At 48.4% G+C, this 23,266-nt stretch overlaps 3 protein-coding genes and 1 long non-coding RNA gene across 4 annotated transcripts in view; 2 read left to right on the top strand and 2 right to left on the bottom strand.

Annotated features, from left to right (window-relative positions):
* The window catches only part of LOC136570607 (uncharacterized), a 69,757-nt gene that overhangs the window by 29,567 nt on the left and 16,924 nt on the right, over positions 1-23,266 (top strand). The gene's annotated exons all lie outside the window — the stretch shown is intronic.
* LOC136570646 (zinc finger protein 135-like) overlaps positions 1-23,266 on the bottom strand; it is a 121,559-nt gene that overhangs the window by 85,061 nt on the left and 13,232 nt on the right. The gene's annotated exons all lie outside the window — the stretch shown is intronic.
* On the bottom strand, positions 9,675-16,180 carry LOC136570661 (uncharacterized). Its single transcript, XM_066571126.1, has 2 exons — positions 16,087-16,180; positions 9,675-15,868 (listed from the first exon to the last, which is right to left on the bottom strand). The coding sequence occupies exons 1-2, from the start codon at positions 16,105-16,107 to the stop codon at positions 14,897-14,899; spliced, it is 993 nt and encodes a 330-aa protein (XP_066427223.1). The 5' UTR covers positions 16,108-16,180; the 3' UTR covers positions 9,675-14,896.
* LOC136570699 (uncharacterized) lies at positions 16,364-21,444 on the top strand. Its single transcript, XR_010785555.1, has 2 exons — positions 16,364-16,519; positions 19,079-21,444. It is a non-coding gene; the product is annotated as an uncharacterized lncRNA (long non-coding RNA).

The following is a 23,266-nucleotide window of genomic DNA, read 5'->3' as shown; positions in this document are numbered from 1 at the left end:
CAGCAGCTGGGACCATGCTGGGAGAGATTGGAAGTAATTGAGATTATACTTGTGAAAAGTGCATATTTTGTGATTGGCTTTTCGCAAATATTAAAATGAATATTATGTCTTGTGTTAGAAACTAATGCTGTATTAATTCTCTTAAGTAGTGGGTTAAATATAGTTTTAGGTTATTAAAAACATGTTAAAATAGAAACTATGCTTGGTAAGAGACTTTAAATAAAGAAAGGACTTGCAGTGAGATAGCAGCCACAAGACACCTAAATCTTTCAGAGAAAAATAATTTATTGCTCTCTTTTTAGAACAAATGAACTTCTTCCCACCTCGAAGGTGCTGTTAGGATTCAGAGGAGGAAGGTGGCACTGACCAGAATCCCGTGTTTGAGTGGAATTTATACATCATGTATGAAGTGTATGAATATGCAACAGGCTATTGCTTTTAAAGGTTAATCCTTTGTTAACAGGTGTCCTTTTCAGGGCTCATGCTGCCCAGAAAAAGGTACCCGGACTCCATAACTCTTTGTATTTGTTGTCTCATATTGTCCTAATTCAAATTGTCCAAATTTTTATTAGTCTAATTGTATTACTATTTTGATAACTATTTTATTACTATTAAACTTTTAAAATTTTAAAAACAAGTGATTGGCGTTTTTCACAATTATGGTAGCAGAGGATGGTTACCAACACCTCGCTGCCGGTGCTTTAGGAGAGTCAGAGTGGGGAAGGTGCCCCCTGCCCTCTTCAGCAGCCTCGCTCTGTTTGCCCTGGGGTGACCGACAGACACAGGTTATGGTGGACAAAAGGAGACAATAAAACAAAGACAAGGGAAAAAGGCTCCCTACAACCGCGGCAATTGGCCCCCTAAGAGTAGTAATGTACACGAAGAACTCGGGAAGGAAAAGGGATTGGTAAGTATTTCTCAGGGGGGGATGAATGTGAGTGAATGAGAGGCGGGCTGGTTGTGCCAGACCTGCCAAGTGAGTGCTGGAGTCTCCCATGCTGCGTTTCTGACTTTCCGCGGTAAGTGGCCAGTAAAGAGACAAAGTGAATGTTAAAAGGAGTGAGAGAATCCCCCGGGGTAACTGGGACTGGGTCTCAGAGAGGGGCTGGACCCCTCGGAGGAAGGGAGCAGAGGAGTTTCCTAGCCCAATCCACTAGGAAATGGGACAAAAGGGGCTCCTAAAAACCTGCTGGGTTGAGGGATAAGAGTGCCCAAGATCATCCAGAATTGAAACCTGCTGGGTTGAAGGATTAATATTTTAAGAGCATTCAAGATTAAGCAAAATTCTGCTGGATTGAGGATATGCTCAAGAGCATCTGGGATTGGACAACACAGGTGGATTGAGAAATAAAAAAATGCCCAAGTGTTGGGGAAGATGAAACAGGAAGGCCTTATAAATATGATTGTCTGGCAAAAGATTTGGAGAATATAGAAAGTATAAGGAAGATTGAAATGAAAGCAAGCTTTGAGATCCCTTAGTTACTGAACAACTGGAAAACAATGGTGTGGCCCAACTGAAGGTAATCCCCTTTTGATGGAACAATTCCCTCTGCTTGCAGACAGATCCAAGGGTCAGAGCAGATCCTGCCAGCTTGGCAGAAGGGGTCCAAAGAGGAGTTTTTAGGGTTTAAAATGTAACGCAGTGTGGTAATGTAATGATTATTATAGGCTGTATGTAAATGCTATAGGATTTGTATTTTGTACTAGATTGGTTAGTGAGAAATAGAATATTCAACACAGAAGATTTATTGTATTGTAACAGGAACCTTACTCTCTTACGCTTTTACTCTCTTACCCTCTCATCCTCTCTACCCCTCTCTTCTCTCGGGCCTGCTCCAAGCTGTGCCTGGCAGCTCCAAGCAGGGCCCTGCACCCAGGCCCTTTGCAATAAACCGCAAGTTCCAGGGCCTGGCTGCAGAGATCTCTCGTCTCCGTCCATCCCGACCGTCCTACCCCCTGACACTCAAGAGCACCCAAGAGCATCTGGGGTTGGACAACACAGCTGGGTTGAGGAAAATCCAATAGCACCGGGACTGGCCAGAAACACCTAAAATTATAATAGGTGATGTGAATCTAGAAGGTACCTTATTGTTGTCTTGTTTGTGTGTCAGAGTGAGTCACACACAAAATCAGCCTCAGCTTCCCGGGCAGGTGGGAAGGGGGGGCTGTGGAAAGAGGTGTGTGTGACCCACAAATAAGCCATTGTCCCTTGGGTGGGTGGGGGCTGTGACAGAGCATGTGTGTGACTGCAAACGGGCCATTGTCCCCCCGGGCCTGTGAGGGGGCCGTAGCTGAAGAGTGTGAGTGACACAAATCAGCCTCACCGGTGAACGGGCACCGGAGGCAGCAGAGTCAGGGCCCTCCCAGGAGGCCGGGAGATACTGAGACCCAGAGGCCAACGCCAAGGGGAGGGGGCCACAGGGACCCGCGATTCTCTGTCAACAGGGATCCACTTTGTGTCCTGAGCGTGTGAAAGAATGCGTGGAAGCGAATGAGAAATAAAAGTGAGTGAATGTAGACAAATGAAAGTATATGTAATGTAGATTGTGTATTTTAAGCTTCACTATATCTCCTTGGAGGGGGCTGTATTGCACTGAAAGTAGTGTGAGAAAAAGGTTTTTTATTTTTAAGTGTGTAGTTGAAAGAAAAGTGGTATTTATGTTGTTAGTGAAAGTGAAAAACAGAGGCAGAAGATGAATAGATAAGATCTTGAAAAATGAGACAGAAAACCAGTAAGTTGGATACAGGGAAAAAAAAAGAAAAAAAAATGGTGCTTTGGGAGTTATGTTAGCTAACAGAGATACAACTCCTTGCAAAAGGAGAAAGTACAGGGTATGTAGTAGTTGATGGGAAAAACATGCAAACTATGGAAAAAGGGAAATTAACATTAAACTAGTAAGCTCAAACTTGTGAATTAGATACTTTAAAAAGAGCACTAGAATATTTAACACAAAATAAAGGAACTATATATATATACTGATTGAAGGTATGCCTTTAGGGTAGTACATACCTTTAAAAATGTTGGAAAGGAAAAAGATTACTTAATTCAAGAAGAAAAGGATTAGTACATGAGGAACTTATTTTAGAGGTTTTAGAGGCATTACAATTAGCTAAAAGAGATACCTATAGTACATATTAAGGAAATCCAAAAGGGAAATACCCCAGAAATAGGAGGAAATAATTTGGCAGATCACAAATCTAAGGATATAGATGAAAATGGAGCTGAAAGAGTTTTGTTAATATTAACTCCAAACCAGGAAAAACTGGAAATTCCAAAGATTACGGAAGATGAGAAAAAAGAATTAAACAAGACAGGAAGTGGACAAGATAAATCAGGGGAATGGAAATTTCTTGATGGAAGACAATTACTTAATAAAATGTGCTTCTAGGAAAATATTAGAAGACATGCATCAGAAAACCCACTAGGGTACTCAAGCTTTGTGTGATCATTTTTTAAGGAACTATGGGTGCACTGGGATTTTTAGAGCAGCAAAGCAAGTTACTGAAAGATGCTTAATTTGCCAAAGGATAAATAAAAAGGTGATGAGAAAAACAACATTAGTAGGTTGTGAGTTAGCTCATTGACCATTTCAAAGTATCCAAGCAGAAGTTTAGATTTGTTAGGCTCTGGATTTATTTGTAAAAACACCCGTTTAATCTAGAAGAAAGAGAATATGCCATAGGTTAGACAGGAGATTTTTAGGAGAATAAAAATCTTTAAAGTATCAGCAACACCTGAGACAAAACTGGAAAAGAAAAAGGGGAAATGAAAGGGAACAAGAGGAAAAATCAGAAAGAGAGTGGGATCCATTGCAGCTCTTGCCCCCTCCGTTCGCGGCCGAGGCGCCTGTCCCGGGTCCCGGCTCGCTGCCCGCCTCAGCTCCGCCTGCCCCGGTTTCCATCCCAGGTGCGGGCTCACTGCCCAGGGCAGCTCCACCTGCCCCGGCGCTGGCGGTGAATTTGTGTGCCCTGCTCCCACTGCCCGGCCCGCGGCCGCTCTGCCGGCCATGCTGGGGAAGATGGGGTTGCTCTGTCCTGCCGCGTGGGCCGAGGTCACCGCGCCGACCGCACCGAGGGCGGGTCCCAGCCATCCCATCCCCGGCTGCCCTGCCCGTGCCAGCTGCGCTGGGCACCGCCGCTGCTGCCGGGGTCTCCCACCTGCCTTTTCTCTGCCGGGAGCTGCCGGATCAGCCGCCATAAGCCATGTGGGGGCTGCCCGCGCTCCAGCTCAGCCTCCACGGGAAGATCCCCCTCTGCCGATTCCGGCAGCAGACCCTGCCCACACTCCCACCGAGCCTCGGCGGGATATCCTCCCCTGACCCCGTCCTGCTCTGAGTTACATCCCCTTGGTAACCACAGCTCCGGCTCTTCAGGGAAACTCTCTCTCTCTCTACAGGAGGCACCTTATCTAAACACAAGAAGCTCAGTTAAAAGGCAGCCCTCCCCAAAGTCTTTCCCAAAACAAAGGAGAAAGGCCATAGAAGGTAAAAAAAAGTGAAAGAGTTAGATGAAGGGATTGCTCTATTTCCGTTAAGAGAGGTTCCCATGGCAGGGATGCGCTGCCCTGCCCCGCGGGAGCCACCAGCGCCCCTGCCGGCCGTGCCCGGAACTGCACCCAAGGGGAAAGCGCCGCAGCCGAAAGGCCGGGACTGGCTCCGGGCTCTGTTTGTTGTCACTGCCGGAGCTGGTGTTCTTTGTTTGCTTTATTTACACACTAGTAAAGAACTGGTATTCCTATTCCCATAGCTTTGCCTGAGAGACCCTTGATTTCACTATTCTAAAAATTAAGAAGGAGGGGCTTTGCATTCTCCATTCCAAGAGAGGCTTTTTCTGCCTTCCCAAGCAGACACCTGTCTTGTAAAGCAAGACAAGCACCCACAGGCACTGAGGGGGGCTGCAGGAGGGACAGAAGAAGGCCCTGCAGCACTTGGGCACAAAGGCCCAGCAGGTGAATGCAAGAAGGGAGCAGCAAAAGGCCAAGCTGAAGGCAAAGGCCAGGGCAGAGCTCCTACAGCCCCTGAGGGATCAGCCCCAGGGCCCAAGAGGGCCCCAGCACCCAGGGCATGGGCTCGGCCACAAGCACCCGGCAGAGGCATTGCCCGCCTCGGCAGGGGACAGCCCACCCAAACAGCCCCTGGCAAGGAATCAGGGCTCCAGCTGCAGGGCACAAGGACACTGCAAGCACAGACAGCAGCACCCTCAGGACCAGCAAGTCCACCCCTTGATGGACATGGATTGGCAGGGCTGTCACAGCTCCCATCACACCAGGGACCCTCCACACTGGAGCCCTTGAGAACATTCAGGTGGGTCTGCATTGAGAGGAGGCCTCTCCTGATGGACACAGGAGCCTCTCAATTCACTCGGAATCTTCGACTTACGGGGAGAAAATGCTAAAAATTTGTTTGATTAGTGATGGGATAAGTGGGAAAGATGTATGGTCTTATTCAACCACTATTAGTAGATCTGGGAGATGGATTGGAAATGCATGAAGTTTTATTTGCTCCTAATTGTTATTGTGATTTACTGGGAAGAGACTTGATCGCTAAACACAGAACACAAATTAATATTATAAAAGGTGATACAGAGACCAGTTCCGTTGTACCTCTGAGTCAAATGTCTGGCAAGGCCTATGCTGAAGTGAACCCTGAAGTGTGGACAGCCCCAGGGAAATAGGGAAAATTAGATATGGAGCCTCTCCAAAGTACTCTGAAGCAACCAGGACAAGTGGTGTCTAAAAGCAACAGCCTGTTCCAGGGGAGGGAAGGAAGGGGAATCAGACAAAGCGCAGGTCACCGCCCCATGCTCAGCTCAACCCGCAGAACTCTGGGTGCTTGTAAGAGCCTGGCACTGAAATGCCCTGGGCAGGAAGGCTTCAATATCTTCTGCTGACACCATGGCACCTAACAGGGGGGCAAAAGCAATTCTGACTGCTTCAGCAAGCACTGGATCAGAGATCAAGGTATATTCTCCCACAGGAAGCTGGGCTGGCACAGAGCCTGCCCTGGAACTTTGCTGTTGCCAACACCCAGCCAGGACATCGGCTCCTGCCTAAGGAGTGCAAAGCAGCACCACTGGTGGCCAAGGGGCCCATGCCAAGTGTCCCTGAGGCCAGAAACAGCCGCCAGCACAGCTGAACACGGGGGGACCCCTCAGCCTGGCCTCAAGGGCTCTGAAGCCCCGGAGATTTGCACTTCCCACCTGCAGCAGGACCATGGGAGCCGCCACTGAGCCTGCCCTGAAGGCAACGCAGCAGCAGCCAGGGCTCCACAGCGGGCCAAGCCCCTGGGCCTGCCCACAGATCCTCTGCTCAAACCCTCGGAAATCCTGGCCACCCTCCTCTGGCACCTCCAGCCACTGCGGCCAAGCCTTGCTGCCACTGCTGCAGCTTCAGCGCTGGCTGGGCCTGCACTGCCACAGCTGCTGGGGAGCACCACGGCACAATTCCACTCTGGGGCTCACTCACACCCACACTCTGGGCTGACTGCGACTGCATTGCTGCAAAATGTACCCAGTTTGGTTCTTTTAAATCTTCTTTCTCTCCTCAGGCTTGGTTTGTCTTTGCCTTTGGGAAAGGAATTTTAAAGGTTTTATTTAAGGGGTGTTACACCACTCAAGGGAGATGAGTTCAACATCTCCACAGACTGGGAATAGCCCAAAAGACACCCACAGAGATAACGACCAGCAACAAAACATCAACGCCCTGCAGCAAACAGCAACCAACAGCTACCCCAGACACTGCCCCCGGCACAGCTGGAGACACCTGGTCTGGAAAAGGCTGAGAAGGAAATCCAGGAGTGTGGACCGAATTCACATCAGAGGGGAAGAAATCCGGGTCCAACAGGAAACCAAATACTAAAAACTTACACAACTTGGAAGCAATGAACATTAAAGCACTGGATTTAGATTGATTCTACATAAAGTTTAGGAACAATCGAGTAAAACTCAGATGCCATGGAATGATTTTCTCTGCACAGCCGGGCTATTTGTGAAAGAAATTATTTCTGTTGCACATCCTGGCCAGAACCAAGCAATGCCTTAACTCTCTAACACTAGAGAGATTCTTGGAGAGTTTTTGTTTTCCCTGCAGTTCCAGTGACAAAATTACAACACGAGAAAAATTTTTCATAATATTCTCATTTTATATTGTCAGGTAGGGTTGGGACAGAAGTGTGAGAATCAGTTTTTGGTCTGGGTTTTTCTGTGTTCGCCGTTATGTTGCATTTTGAAAAATTGAACAGCTTCAACTGTAACACTTTTAACTTGTAAATAGTTGATACTTTTTTTGAAAAAAGCAGATTCTGGGGGGGCCACAGGTGACTCACGAGGTGGCTGCCCTGGAAGAGAAGCTTCATTCCAGGCAGCCTGCAGAGGAGCTTTAGAAATGCAAATGAACACTGCTGGGCAAAGCCTGGACAATGTACCTGGGTCTCTTGCCTGGGGCAGGAATTGGGCTGATTCCCTCTGCCCCTCACCCCAAGCTCTGCCTGCTTGCCCTGATGGAATTTGCACAGCTCAAAGCAGAGCCCAGGGTGAGGATATCTGACCCTGCAACAGAAACGGGTGAAGCTGCAAAGGGAAACAGCAAATGGAGAATGTTGGGAAAACTTCACTATAAATAAATGGGGGGGAATCATCCCTCTGCCCACTCCAACATGTGCTGTCACCGTCTGCGTTATATAAAGTGGATTAGAGCACTGAGATGTTCTTGCTACCACAAGTTCTGGGAAATCAGTCGGGAATCCAAGTATTTGATGATTAAATTAGAGAAAAGCAGTCAATTGATGCAGCCCTGGCTGGAGAGAACGGCCAAAAATGGGGAAAAGATGAACGGCCAGCAGAACAAATCCTACAACACCATGGACCAGCCCCTGGGAACCCAAACCAATTCATATCAGGAGCCACAGAACCCATTTCTCATTTCAATGGCATCATTAGATTACAAGCTGTCCTCGGAACAACCAACCAGACAGCTCCAGCTCCTGACCTTCCTGCTGAGCAATCCACTGAAATGAGGAACACAACATTTCACCATGGGATGGGGTCAGATTACCTTTTAGCAGAAGAAAGAGGAGTTTGTGGAAAATTCAATGACTCAAACTGCTGTTGGCAAATAGATGACAATGGAAAAGTGGTGAAAAAACCAAAAAACAATGGAAACAAAAAAGCAGCTCATGTATTGGTCCCAACGTGGAAAGGATGGGCATGCGACACGGTTTTGTGGCTCCCTGTCAGTCCATGGGTTAAACGAATGCTGTTTCTCCTCTGATGTGCTACAGCAACTCTCACCTTTTTACCGTGCTCCACACCTTGAGAGTGCAGCTCATTCAGCAGCTGAGCGAGGGGCCAGAGACTTGTAGATCAGGAAGTAACGGGCGAAACCACCAGCTTCAATAATTGTTACTAATTAACATGGACTGCTGATCGCAGAAAGTCCCGCTAATTTCCTGAACTTCCAGCAGAACAAAGACTTAACAGAGCCGTGAATATCGGCTGTTCTACAAAAGTGGGGGTGCACATTATCGAGGACATGAAGTTGGTGGATCGGGAAGTCTGAACCTTCCAAGTACCTCAGCCAGTGGGCAAAGGGAGAGGGAGATGAGCCGGGAAAATGAGGATAAAAAGGAGGCTGCGAACTACAACAATGGCAGAGAGCGCAGGGCAAATGCGCCACGGCCTCTCCCTCTGCTCAGCAATAAAGTCACTTGTACAGGACTCCTCTGTCTCCTCTGGGCACAGAAACCTCCGGCCACGTCAATTTCCCCGCACAGCCCCGGGCACGGGGCAGCCGCCTCTGTCCCAGCAGCAGGAACCGGGCCGAGCCAGCGCTGCTCCGGCAGCGGCTCCTGCCGAGGCAGCGGCCGCAAGGAGACCGCGGGCAGCCGCTCCCGCAGCGCCCTCACGCCAGCGGCAACACGCGCCGGACACGGCACAACGAACCCGCCTGAGCCCCCTGCCGCCCCCGAGGCCCGCAGCGAGCCCCGAGCCCCCGCACAACCCAGCGCGGCTCCCACCTGCGCTGCGGCCGCCTCCCAGCTCCGCCGCCGCCTCACCGCGCTCCGGCCGCTGCCGCCGCTCCCGGGCCCGCACAGACGCTCCGCCAATGGCGCCGCTGCCGAGCCACGGCCGCCCTCAGGCCGCCACCGGGGCCCTGCTCCGCCCCGCTCCCACCAATCAGCGCGCCAGAACCACGACTGACGGCACCGTCACCCAATCGCAGCCGGGGGCGGGCTCTGCACACGGCACAGCCTCGCCCCGCGCTCTCAGGGTCCCCCGGGCTGCGTGAGGGCAGAGCCGGAGATGAGGAACAGCCCTGGAACGGGCCCGGGCCCGAGGGGATTGAGCTGAAAACACAAACAAACTTCTCCGCACCTCCCGCCACGGCTTTCCCGGCACTGCGACTTCGGTGGCTCCGGTGGCTCCGGCTCAGCGGGAAGCCGTCAGTTTTTCTACCCCTAATTAGGAGCATCAGTGCATCTCTTTGATTTACCGCAATAAAGGAAAACCGCCCAAAACTCTGTGGATGAGTGGGGGAAGGGAGAGATTTCTGACAGAAAACTCCAAAATCGCAGAGCAGGATAATGAGAAGTAAGTGAAAACCCTTAAATCCACCTTTCCCCCATGCTCCATCGTGAAAAACGCCCATCCGTTAAAAAAAAATTAAAGTTTAACAGTAATAAAATGGTCATAAAAATAGCAATATAATTAGAGTAATAAAAATTTGAACAATTGAGATTAGGACAGTACGAGACAATAAGAAGAAAGTTACGGAGGACCGGGTACCTTTTCTGGGCAAAATAAGCCCAAAAAAGGACACCCGTTAACAGAGGATTAACACTTAATAGCAATAGCCTGTTGCATATTCATACACCTCATCCATGATACATAAATTCCATTCAAAGAAAGGATTCTGTCTGGTCAGTGTCAGCTTCTTCCTCCTCATCCTAAACAGCGTCTTCATGGCTGAGCAAGGCGGGAAGAAGTTGGTTTCTTCTCATAAGAGAGCAATAAATTCTCTTTCTCTGAAAGATTTAGGTGTCCTGTGGCTTGTATCTGGTGCAAGTACCTCATTCCTTTCTTTAAAAAATATCCCACATACATAGCTCCTATTTTAACTACAAAACTACATTTACCGTACTTGCACCAGTATGTTGATACAGCACTACTAAGCAATACAAGAAAATACATATAATATTTTATATCTGCATAGAGACATATAATATGCACTTTTCACACTACCAGAGTAAAGGGATTCCTCTAATCTACCTAACCACGATTACAATAAATAAAAAGGTTGTCCCTTACAGCAAAAAATCTGGTATGCCCACAAACACCACAAATGGGGACAGGGTGGGGAATTTGTGGATTTCTTTTAATTTGCTTTAATGCACATAAATCACCACACTAGTTTTTTTCCACATAAAATGCTGCACTTGTTGCAAACAAAATCTTAAAATCTCACAAACAGAACTATACAGTCCCAAGAATCAAATTACTACAATGCAGGGGAAAAAAACACACTACTGTACCTCAAGTCTTGGGAATCAACTTATAACAAGCTGTCTCTATTACAGCTCTGACAGCCCACAAACACCGGTTCAAGTTAAAACCCTTCTAGAAGGGTGGCTTAACCCTTTTGACTCAGGCTCAAGCTTAATACACAGCTTAACAACTCAGATGACACACAACAAAAATTACCAGTTTGTTACAATTATAACTTTTACACAATAGTCAGCAAAATCTCACACTACACCAGATGAATCCAAAGTTGCAACTTTGCAAACTCCACAAGGAGAGGGACCACAAAGGCAATGTCTTACGACCCTTGTTCGACCCTTGCCTCCCAGGTCCCACAGGCAAAGGATTGGTTAACACCTGAACACAAAGCCTTACAAGAGACTGGTTATACTCCAGCACCAGGTGTCACAGCGAATGCTGTTCCCCACAACTAGAAAGTTCACACACACAAACTCACTGTGAAAGGGGTATTTCTTTCCACACACACAAACTCAGTTATAACAACCTTAGACCAGGATTTGCCCTTACAACTGCTAGCCCCAGTTGGTAGCAAACTGAGCTCTCTATGGTGAAACAAATGGCAGCATCAAAAGCCCGAGCTCAGTACAACAGTTCAACAACTCTTTCTGCTGGCAACCAGATTTCAACTGCAACTTCAGCTTGCAAGCACACTCTAGAGGCACAAATTGCACATGGGACATCTCCCAGGACTTACCAAAGGGCCTTTCCTGACCACGCCTTACCGGTCACTGTTTTAAACTGTTTTAATTTTTAAACATACCGTTTTGTCTGGAGTTTTAGTAGTCAGGGGTTCTTGTCTGCTGCTGGATGAACAGTCCGGGCAGCAGAGCCCACTCTTCCAGGAATATCCCAGGGGTGCCCCAAGGGGGTCCATGACCTGAGCTGGTCTCACAGCCCAGCAGAGTCTCCTCCTGCCTGGCTCAATTCAATCATTAAAACTGAAGATCATGGACAAAGACTCTTAACTAGTTAAAGTTAGAATGTTGTATGTTTATAATGTGGGTGGGCAGCATGGGGGAGTCATTCTCAAAATGCGTGATAGCACTGCATAAGGATTTTTGCCTTCTGTTTATTTCCCAAAATAATACATATGCATAACCCCAGCACCTCCCAACCCCGCCCGCTTTGTATTAAAATGAGGTTATTAGTCCTTCACGTGTGCGCAGTTCTTATCTTGAATTGGGTCAGTGGTCTCAAATTGGGTCAGTGGTCCCAGGGATGAAGTCAGGAAGGTCTTCATCAGGTCTCTGTGACCCTCCGGCATGATCCAAGGCCCCCTGCTTTGTGATGGATTAACACAGAGTCCAGGTGCTGGGCATTGTTCTACTGGTTTCAATGTGTTCCTCTAATGGTTCACTTGCTCCACTTCTTTCTACAAATGAGCTCATAATATATCAATTAGCTTTAGCTTAGGCATCTAATAATCATTACCCTATTTTTGGTGTATCTGACTTCAATGTGAATTGGTTCTAATCCTCAGCTAAAATCTTAAATTTTTAAAATCATGATTCACATATGAACGCTTTCCAGTTCTTGTTCATCCCTACGATGCAACATGAACCATCAGTAAGAAGAACATAGCGTGTTTCTTCTGCTGGCAGTTGCTTGTAGGGTGGAGCTTCTTCAGCCCATGTCACTTGTTCTTGTTCTTCTTTGTCAGCGAGACCAAAGTTTTCACCATCTGGCCAGTTTGTAATTATTGACAAAATTCTAGGGTGATTCGGGTTTCCAATACTGCTGATTCTGCCAAGCCCATTCCCTTGGCTGTGGTTTCGCTGGATAGTAGGCAGGGACAGCGGGAATCTCGTTCATTCTCGGGTAGCTGATTGATAATTGCTGCCCCGAGATGCATAGGATGTCTCTGCTTTGGCCTGCACAACTGAAGAACGAGTGTGGACTCCAGTTTTCGGTCTTGAGGTTGTTTATTAATTCTTATCTATAAAATTTTCTTTCTGACCAGCTGAGATCTGCTCAGCAGGGCAGCCACAGGCACTCTGACCGCCCCCAAAGTGGTGTTGTCTTTTTATACTACAAACTATGTATAACATATTTACACCTAATTCCCAATACCTATCACCTATGTTAGACAGTGCATTTCTACTCTAAACCAATCCCAAAGTGCCAACATCACTGCAGAAAATGGAGAACAAGAAGAAGAAAGGCTAGACACGCCCAAGTTCCTCCATCTTGTCCCCATAACCCCCATACCAAAAATCCTAAAATCTACATTTTCACCCTGTGATAATTTTATTATTATACTATTCAAACCTCTGCGACTTTCAGGTCCTCATACAAAGCTGGTAACTTGCTCCAGGGGTCAAAATCAAATCCCCAGGTGTTCTGGGCTGCGTGCCAGGGTCTCCGAGCCCCCCGGCAGGGTCCTCGGCAACTCTGGACACCTGGAGGGATGTTCTGAGTTCTGACATCTCCCCCTTCTGTTTGCACCAAAAACACCTCTTTGGCAACTCGATTCATGACCCGTCGCACACACAAAAGGATGCATGGCACAATGAGCATGAGAACCAAAAGTCCTACTAAAATATAAAACTCTATTTCTAAAAGCTCTTTCCACAATGGAGAAAGATTGAAAAATCCAACCACATCATCAATCCAAGATCCAGTGATCTCCCCAAGATTTTTTATACTTTCCTCTATCTTTTTGATGTTCTCATGAATTGACTTTGAATGATCTGACAGGTTCATGCAGCACATTCCCTCAAATTCCTCACATCCATGTCCATGTGCCAGCAGCGGAGAATCAATTGCTGCTCTGTTTTGAAGAGTTGCTCGTCTCACGCTGTCAATGTCTATTAACAGGTCACTCACTGCAAGAGAAGCAGCTCGAGCATGTTTGCTCAGCCAGCAGCCCATGTGGTCCAATTGAGTCAAGGCCACCCCCAACGCTGTTTGAGGTGAGAAAATTGCAATGGCAATTCTCTGAGCCTTGTCCCAAGTGTTTACCTCATCATCACAATTTGGACTATACTGTTCCAATGATCTTTTCACTTTACGCTTTTGTTCTTTCAATGATTTCGAATCAGGTGACAACAATGACATTCTTCCAATGCTGCATGGACCACCTTTAACATTTGCAGGGATGCCAGGCCAAATTCTGTCCCCACAAATGAAAAAGATCCCCTATGGCAATTGTGCTGGAACCTAGAGCGATGCTTTGGTTGTTGTCTTGGTGTATTTGCACCAAGCTGATGCATTTTTGTAAAAGGCATGATTCGGAGTGTGAGAGTCTCTCCAAAATATCCTTCATTTTTGCCTCACGATTGTCGTGAAGAAAAGATCACCGAAAAGTTAAAAACTGTTGAGCCAGTGAAGGGGGGGAGCCATGTGCCTCTTAGCTCACTGTTTCCAGAGGTGTTGTTTGCTACACGCCATGCTGAACTTGAAGGGGCACCCTGCCCTTTCTCTGAACAATGGACCTGGACTTTCTCCCCACCTCCTAGCCTGGCTGGTTTGAGCTTTGGGGTGGTCCCTCTTCCAAGAGAAGACCCCTCTCGTCAGCCCTCAACCATCGTGACAGACAAGCAGAGATGTAGGCCTCTTCATCACCCTCTTCCAAGAAACCCCTCTTCCAAGAAAACCCCCCTCACACCTTCTTCCAGAGACTGGGACTGAACCCCTCCCCAGCTCGGGGGAGGTGTGCAGTGGGGGGCGGGAAAGCTGCCCAGAGTAAGCGCAGGTGCGTGCAAATCCCCTGTGTCTTTGTCGGGTATTTTGCACCTTAAAATCACCGCGTTACCCATTCACTAGGACGGATTGCGACAGTGGGGGGGTCTCTGGTGGTCCCGGTGCACGATGGGGGGGTCAATGCTCGAGGGGGGTCCCGGTGCTCGGTGACGGCACTGATTGATGGGTGGGGGGGGGGGGTCTCTGGTGGTCTCAGTGAACAAGGAGGGGGGAGGGGAAACTCGAGGGTCCTGATGCCTGAGGGGGAGGGGTCCCAGTGCACGAGGACGGTAAATTTTGGGGTTCCCGGTGCTCAGGGGGGTCCCAGTGGGTGCCCAAGGGTGGCGTGTGACACAGAGAGAGACCCCGGTGACACCAGGGACCTGTGTATGGGGGCTGGGCCAGTCCTGGTGACACTCGGGGGGCTCTTGGTGGCACAAGGACCCCCCCAGGTTCTCCTGCATGAGGTCCTGGTGACAGGAGAAGCTGGTGGCACTTGAGGAACTGGTGGCAGTTTAGGGGCTCTTGGTGACACAAGGCACTGGTGGCACTCGAGGGGCTCTTGGTGACACGCAGCGCTGTGGCACTCAAGGAGCTGGTGGCACTCGACTGTCCACAAGTCTCTCCAGTGACATCACTGCACCAATGACATCACAGTGGTGACACTGCACCAATGACATCACTGTCCCTGTAGCAGCCTTGGGATGTCCTTGATGGCTTTTCGGCACCGCTTGGCCACTGCACGGCTGACAGGGCCACCCAGGCCACCAGGGCCACCTGGGCCAGCATAGGGACTCAAGAGGAGATTGTGGATATCCCACAGTGTCGGCAGCAGGTGATGCGAGGCCAGGCGGGTGCTGGCCTCCCACAGCCGCTCAAACTCAGCCACATCGGCCACCAAGGCCTCAAGGACATTGGGGAACATCTCTGTCCACTTCAGGGTGTCCTCAATCTCCTCGAGCTGGCACTGCATGTCCCAGGTGAACTCCATGGCTTTGTCACACGCGTCCATCAAACGCTTCAGCGGCCCCAGGGCCACCACTGCCCAATGTCCCCTCCAGGTAGCTGCCCTCACCTGGCTGGTGGCCACCACAGCCTCATCCATGGCCTCGCTGGTGGGTTCCTCTTCCTCACTGGTGGCCGCTGCCACCTGAGCATCATGCGTGGCCCCTGCAGAGTCCTCTTCGACCCTATCCAGGGTCACCGGCAGCCACCAGGGTGTGGCCACCAGGTTGTCCCCAGGTCTCTCCCTGAAGGTGGCCTTTAACCACATGTGCTTGGCCCAGGAGGGGGTCGCGTCCCAGCTGGTCTTGCACAGCTCATCAGCCTCCTCGTGCAGCTGGTCCCATCTCTCCCTGAGCGCGGCCACCAACTCCCGCCAGGCCTTGGCCGTGGCTCTCACATCGGCCCAGGTGGTCCCAGGGGTGGCCCCGAGGGCAGCCAGGGCCTGGCCCAGGGAGGGGACACCGCGGTGGCCCAGGGAGGTGACATCGCCGTGGTCCAGGGTCTCACGGAGGCTCTGGGTGAATCTCCTCAGGGCGGCGTGCAGGAACTTTGGGGACACGCGCCGCCGCACATCCCTGTGTGACCCGGTCACTGCAGCCGCCACCTTGCCCAGGGTGGCCACCACGGCTACCAGCGCCTTCAGCAGCTGGGGAGGGGACAGGGGAGGTGTCAGGGACCTCGAGGCACTTGTGGCTGCCTGCAGTGGCCCCTATGCCTTCCCGGGGTCCGCTATGCTCCTTTGTCACCCCCTCGTCCCCTCTTCCCCCCCCCCCGACACACCCTGTGTGCCCCCATCCCCCACCGCCCCCTCTCCCCACCGTGTCCTTCTTTCCCCTCCTCCCTTCCCCCCGCCCCCCGTCGCACCTTTTGGTTCTCCATGCTCATTGGGGAGCCGGCGGGGACGCTCCGGTGGCGAAGGAGCCCCGGAGAGGCGCCGGTCCCGGCCCAGAACCGGCCCAGGGAAAGGCGCTGGCGGAAATGCCCGAGCGGGATCGGGAGGCGCCGAAAAGGTGCCAAGTGGAGCGCCAGGCGGGGCGGGGCCAGGTCGAGTGACGTCACTGTCCCTCCCCCCACCTGTACCGCCCTAATCAATGGGAAGCACCAGACTGGATTTGGGAGCTTTTTAGGCTGAATCCCAGTGGATTTAGGCTCCCTCCCGCCATTTCCAGGCAGATTAATTCCGCCGTTCCCGGCTGGATTTATGAGGGAACGCGGAGCGCTCTGAGGAGCGGGCGGAACTGCCCTCAACCAAGATGGCGGCGCTGCTTCCCTCGCGAGACCTCTGGCGAGAAGCGGGGTGGGGGCGGTTGGGAGGGGGTTTGGGGGGAACCCTGAGGGAATATGAGTGGTCCTGAGGGGATGTGGGGGGTCCTGAGGGAGAATTGGAGGTCGTGAAGGCGAACTGAGGGTCCTGATGGGTTCTGGGGGCTCCTGAGGGAGAATGGGGGATCCTAAGGAGATCTAGGGGGTTCTGAGGGGATGTGGAGAATCCTGAGGGGGTTTGGGGATCCTGAGGGAACGTCAGAGGGTTTAGGGGATCCTGAGGGGATTTGGGGGGTCCTGAGGGAGAACTGGGGGCGCTCAGGGGTTGTGAGGGGATTTGAGGTTCGTGAGGGAGAACTGGGGGTTCTGAGAGAGAATTGGGGGTATCTGAGTGGATCTGAGGGCGTCTTGAGGGGATTTGTGGGTGATTTTGGGGGATTCTGAGGGAGTTTCGGGGGTTGTGAGAAGATTTGGGGGTCATGAGGGGATGTGAGAGAGTATGAGGGCGCTGAGGGGATGTGAGGGGGTTTGGGGGGATCTGAGGGAGAATTGGGGGGTCCGGAAGGGGTTTGAGGTGGATTTTGTGGGGTTCGGAGGGTGAATTGAGGGTCCTGAGGGGATCTGGGAGGGGTCTTGAGGGGCTTTGGGTGGATTTTGGGTGGTTGTGAGGGAGAATTGGGGCTCCTGAGGGGGTTTGGGACCCTGACAGGATTGGGGGGGGGGGCTTGAGAGGGATTTGGGCGGGTCCTGAGGGAGAATTGGGGTCGTGAGGGGATTTGGGGGGGAATTTGAGGGAGTCCTGGGGGATTTTGGAGGGTTCTTGACTGGATTTGGGGGTTTGTTACTGAATTTTTGGGGGTGTGGGCTGATTTTGGGGGTCCCCGACCAGGTTTGGGGTGATTTTGGGGGGATTTGGGATCATTTTGGGGTCCCTGACTGGATTTTGGGGGGATTTGCAGTAATTTCAGGGTATTTTTGGGTAGTTTCTGACCAGAGTTTTGGGGAGATTCAGGGTAATTTCATGGTCCCTGACGATTTCGGGGGCCCCTGAGTGGATTTTGGGGTATTTTGGTGTAATTTTGGGGTCCCTGACCAGATTATGTGTGTCACTGATGGGATTTGGGGGTGGAATTTTGGAGTATTTGGGATAATTTCGGGGTCCCTGATGGAATTTTGGGGGTCCCTGATGGGATTTGGGGGTGATTTAGTGCAATTTCAGGGCCCCTGATGGGATTTCAGGGAGTCTGTGACTGGATTTTGGGGTAATTTTGGGGTAATTTCAGGGTCCCTGTTTGGATTTTGGTGTGATTTGGGATAATTTCGGGGTCCCTGATTGGATTTTGGTGTGATTTGGGATAATTTCGGGGCCCCTGATTGGATTTTGGTGTGATTTGGGGTAATTTTGGAGGGGTCTCTGATGGTATTTTGGGGTCCCTGATGGGATTTCAGGGTATTTTGGTGCAATTTTGGGGGTGATCTGGGGTAATTTCAGGATCTGTCATGGTATTTGGATGTAATTTTAGGGTATTTTTGTGTATCTTGGTTTGAACAGACAGGTGTGTGCTGAGGAAGGCAGGAGACCCCCGAAATGGAAAATGTGAACCCCCTCCCTCTGAATTGTTTTAAATTTGAAATTAAAAGGCTCTCAGGCAAAGATATGGGAGCAGGAATAAGAGTTCTTTATTTGGGAAATAAAATAAAGTAATTAAAATAAACATAGAAATAAAATAAGAATAAAAATAGCAATAAGAATAAAAATAAAATCATAAATAAAAATAAAATAATAAAAATAAAAATAGGAATAATAATAAGATAAAAATAAAATTAAGAATAAAAGTAAATAAAAGATAGAATATTAAAAGTAAAATAACAAAGATTAAAAAGAGAGAAATAAAAATAAGATTTAAATAAAATCCAAAATTAAAATAATACATAATCTAAAGATAGAAATAAAAATATAAATAAGATAAAAATAAAATTAAAAATAAAAATAAAATAATAAAAATTAAAAAGAATAGAAATAATATAAAAACAAAATAATAATATATAAAGAAGAATAAAAATAATAAAAATAAAGTCAATAATCAAAATAACAATAATGAAAAAAAGACAAAAATAAAAATAAAGTAAAAATAAAGTAAGAAGAAAGCTGTTTTTCTGGGAATGCAGTGGCAAAGGCAGCTGTGGTGTTCCAACCTCAGAGTCTATGCAGGTAGGAATGCTTGGCTCCTCCCCCTGGGCGGAGCATCTCCCAATGGGATGATGTCATCCCGTCAGCCATGCAGTGCTGCTCAATGGCCCATTAACAGCAGAGAATTAATATTAATAGCCCACGAACAGCAGGTAATCAATAATTAATAACCCATTAGCAGCAGATAATTATTAATTAATGGCCCTGTCCTAGGTTCCAATATCAAATGTATTCTATCCCCATCCCCAAGAGCTGTTGACACCAGGAGGGGCATTGGTTTATGGTTTTTCCCGATATCCTGTTAATGAACCTGCTGTCATTATAGAGCAAGAGTTCTGTTGTCATTACACTGCAAGGGTTCCATATCGCTGGAGTTTCATACCTCCTTGATGTTTCTTGTAGGCAGCTCCTCCAGGCACTGACTCTTCCTTGTCCTCGCAGCAGCCAACTGACTCCAGTTCCCCTCAACCAACCAATCTACTCTTCTATAACGCTCTTCTTATTGGCTACAGCTGTGGCCTGTTAACATCAGGCCTGCTCCTAATCCTTAATAATTGGCTCAGCTGCAACTCTTTAGGGGATAAGATTACTTTCTCTATGTCGTGGTTTAGGGGAAATTTGAAGCAGAATTTCCAAATTAGGGCTCCTCCAGTAAACAAGCCCACACAGCCCCTCCCCCCAACCGGTTCGGGAAGGATTTCTCGGAGAGAAGTGGAAAGAACCTGTTTATTTAACAAGCACAGCACCCCCCAGCACACAGAATGAACAATACCGGATGACACCGCTCTGAAAAAGATGACAAATTCAGAAAGTCTCTCTGGGGGTGGTCCCTCTGTTCTCAGTCCCTCCGGTGCTGGGGCTGCTGCTGCAGGCCAGAAGGTGCAGAATCTTGGTGTTTCCCAGGTTCCAGTCCGGAGCAGGTTCGAAATGATCAGAAAAAGGAAAGGAGAAACCGTCCAGGAAGAAATTGGACAGTTTAGCTAAACTAGCTAATGAGCAAAAGCAAGCAGAAGCGAAGCAAGCAAGAGCGAGAGAGCAAAAGCAAAAAAAAAAAAAAAAGCAAAAGCAAAAGCTGCAGTCTCTGTGTCCCGCCAGGCTGATAAGAAAACCAAAACAAAACTTTCCCTCTTCAGAGCCGGTCTTAAAGGTACAGAACATAATATCCAACATTAACAGAACACATGAATGGGGATACAAGCATCATAACGTCACCCTAGGACACTCTATTACCTTTATTTACTTATATTCTATCCCCCTACATGAACCCATCAATTCCATGCACTGAGCAGCAGCTCTCGTTTAAAACCTCACGGATTGCTCCCAGCTTCCCCAACCTTCCAATCTGACACCGAAAAAGACATTACTGTGAAATCTTTCCAGGTCACACACAAATTGTAGTTTCCTGTTTGACAGCTGAGAACAACTTATCCTGCACTGTTACTACGTAAACACAATATTGATTTTCAGAGCAAATCAGAGCAGATGAGCAAGTGAAGCAGGGAGGAAAGGAAAAAAATAATTATCAAAACAGCAGCAATGTTTTCCAAAATAAAACTAAAATCATCCAGCTCTTCTACTCACTAATTTTTCAGAGACAGCTGCAAAGGAAGCTCTTAGTGAGGCTTAATTAATTGAAATCATGACTCAGAGATAACTCCCTCCAGGAGCCATTTTTGTTTAATGGACAATCAAGGAGCAATCATGACTCAGAACCATATCAGCCCATTGGGAGATGCTCTGCCTAGGGGGGAGGAGCTCAGCATCCCCACCTGGATATAATCTGGGCTTTGAGACAGAACAGGCAGCCCTTACCCACTGGTTTCCAGGGGACAAGAACTACCGGATCCTTTCTATGGGATCACCACTTCAACAAGACCATTTCATCTGGACTGCTACCACCACCCTAACTAGCAGGGTGTCAGGATGTGTTCTGACTCTGTCAGTGGTTTTATTTTGTATTGTTGCATGTATTTTGGGTTTTTCCCTTTTCCTAATAGATTGTGTTTCTGACTTGGAGTCTCTCACTGGTTTTGCTTTCAAATCAGAATATAATTTTGGTGCCCAGTGTAGAACAGCAAGGTCTTTGCTCAAGGACCTGGTTACACTGGGTGGGTAAAGCAGAAGGACGGGGAAACCCGTTGTGTACCACAAGGAGACCTAATTTTAGCTGAGATCTGTGTGTGAAGTTTCATTCTGTATTTTAAACATATATATGTGTAAGAGGGTATTGGTTGTATTGATTTGGGTACAGATGGTAATAGAATAAGGGGTGGATTATGTCCTAGGTTACAACATAAAGATGTTTTCTATTCTCATCCTCAAGAGCTGTTTAAACCAGGAGGGGTGTTGTTTTTTCCTTATCTCCTGTTAATGGGCCCATCAATGCCTTGCCACATGACTCAGAGATGACTCCCTCCAGGAGCCACTTCTGTTTAATGGGCAATCAAGGAGCAATCATGACTCAGAACCATATCAGCTCATTGTGAGATGCCCCACCCAGGGAGAGGAGCTAAGTACCCCCACCTGAATATAATCTGGGCTTTGGCACAGAACAGGCAGCCCTTACCCACTGGTTTCCAGAGAAGAAGTGCTACCAGATCTTTTCTAAAGGACCAACACTTCAACGAAACCATTTCATCTGGATTGCTACCACTGCCCTAACTAGCAGGATATCAGGTTGTGTTCTGACTCTGTCAGTGGTTTTATATTATACTATTGCATGTATTTTGGGTTTTTCCCCCTTTTCCTAATAAATTGTATTTCTGACATGGAGTCTCTCACTGGTTTTGCTTTCAAACCAGAACATAATTTTGGCGCCCAATGTGAGGCACAAAGGTTTTTGCTCAAGGACCTGGTTACACTTGGTGGGTAATGCAGAAGAATGGGGAAACCCCTTGTGTACGACAAAGAGACCTAATTTTAAGTGAGAACTGTGTAGTAAAGCCTCTGTTCTGGCCTTATCATCAAGCAGTGCAAGATAGCTCGGGAGCTCAGTCCCCAGAGAGATTGCGTGCCCAAAAGCTAAGCTAGCTCAGGCCGATGCCATGGGCCAACCCCCATAGCAAGCTCAGTAGTGATCAGCTCTATAGTGATCGCAAGCTCTTAGGATTTCAGCTCTTGCTTGCCAGGTAAATTTGCCCTTGGTGGAGGCTGCAGCAGATGGAGAGAGAGGAGAAGGAGAGGCGCTGGCGGTTCCACAGAGATGGCTTTATTGGGGGAGTCTGTCAAGGGTCCCAGCGACAGCTCTTCTTCTGTCAAATGGGCTAAAGTAGGCCCCTTTTATAGGGTTTGGAGGGATCCAGATTTGACCAATAGTAAGGGTTAAGTGACATAGCCTATAGGGTTACAGAGATAAGCTGTGGGGTGGGGGTCAGAGAGAGAGGGACTTCTGTTGCTGTCTCAGCATTCCTATTGTTCAGATTCTCCATGGAGCTTTCCTAAGTCCATGGGGTTTACTACACCAGTCCAAAGTTGATCCCAGTCCTGATTTGATCCCAGTCCAGTTTATCTCAGTCCATAGTTGATCTTAGTCCATAGTTGATCTTAGTCCATATTTGATCCCAGTCCATTTTTTGTCCCAATTCATATTTGATCCCAGTCCCTATTTGACCCCGGTCTATATAATCTCAGTCCAGTTTATCTCAGTCAGGATGATCCCAGTACATATTTGATCCCAGCCCCTATTTAATCCCAGTCCATATTTCATCCCAGTCCACATTTTATCCCAGTCCATATTTGATCCGAGTCTAAATAATCTCAGTCCAGTTTATCCCAATCTGTACAATCCCAGTCAATATTTGATCCCAGTCCATGTTTGATCTGAGTTCCTATCTGATCCCAGTCCATATTTAATCCCAGTGAATATTTGATCCCAGTCCCTATTTGATCCCACTCTCTGTTTGATCCTAGTCCGTATTTGATCCCAACCCCTATTTGATCCCAGTCCATATTTGATCCCAGTCCGTATTGCCCTGGACACATTCCAAAAGTCTGGAATTCCAGCTCCCAGCCAGGAAAAGATGTTCCCGCCTGTGAAGGCAAATGGAGCAAAATCCTACAGAGACATTTCCCTGCCAGCCTTCAGGACGTCAGCTCCTGGGACTGGGAATTAAAATAAAAATTGGGAAATAAAATAATAAATAATCAGGGGAGGGTCTGTGGGGACAGAGGGGTCAATTAAATCAGGGCAGGGTCAATTAAATCAGGGGAGGGAACAATTAAAAGAGGGAAAGGGTCAATTAAATCAGGAGAAGGGTCAATTAAATCAGGGCAGGGGTCAATTAAATCAGGGGAAGGGTCAATTAAATCAGGGCAGGGGTCAATTAAATCAGGGGAAGATCTCTGGTGGCAGAGGGGTCAATTAAAAGAGGGCAGAGGTCAATTAAATCAGGGATGGGGTCAATTAAATCAGGGGAGGGTCTTTGGTGGTCACTGGGGTAAAAAAATCAAAGGAGGGTATTTGGTGGTCCCTGAGGCAATTAAATATAGGGAGGGTCTCTGGTGGTGCCTGGGTCAATTAAATCAGGAGAGGGTCTCTGGTGGTCCATGGGTCAAGGGAGACACTGAGAGAGAAACAAAACAGGCAAAGAG

The sequence above is a fragment of the Molothrus aeneus genome, unplaced genomic scaffold (assembly GCF_037042795.1).
Source record: "Molothrus aeneus isolate 106 unplaced genomic scaffold, BPBGC_Maene_1.0 scaffold_35, whole genome shotgun sequence".
Lineage (NCBI taxonomy): Eukaryota > Metazoa > Chordata > Aves > Passeriformes > Icteridae > Molothrus > Molothrus aeneus.
This window is presented reverse-complemented; position numbering and strand designations above follow the sequence as displayed.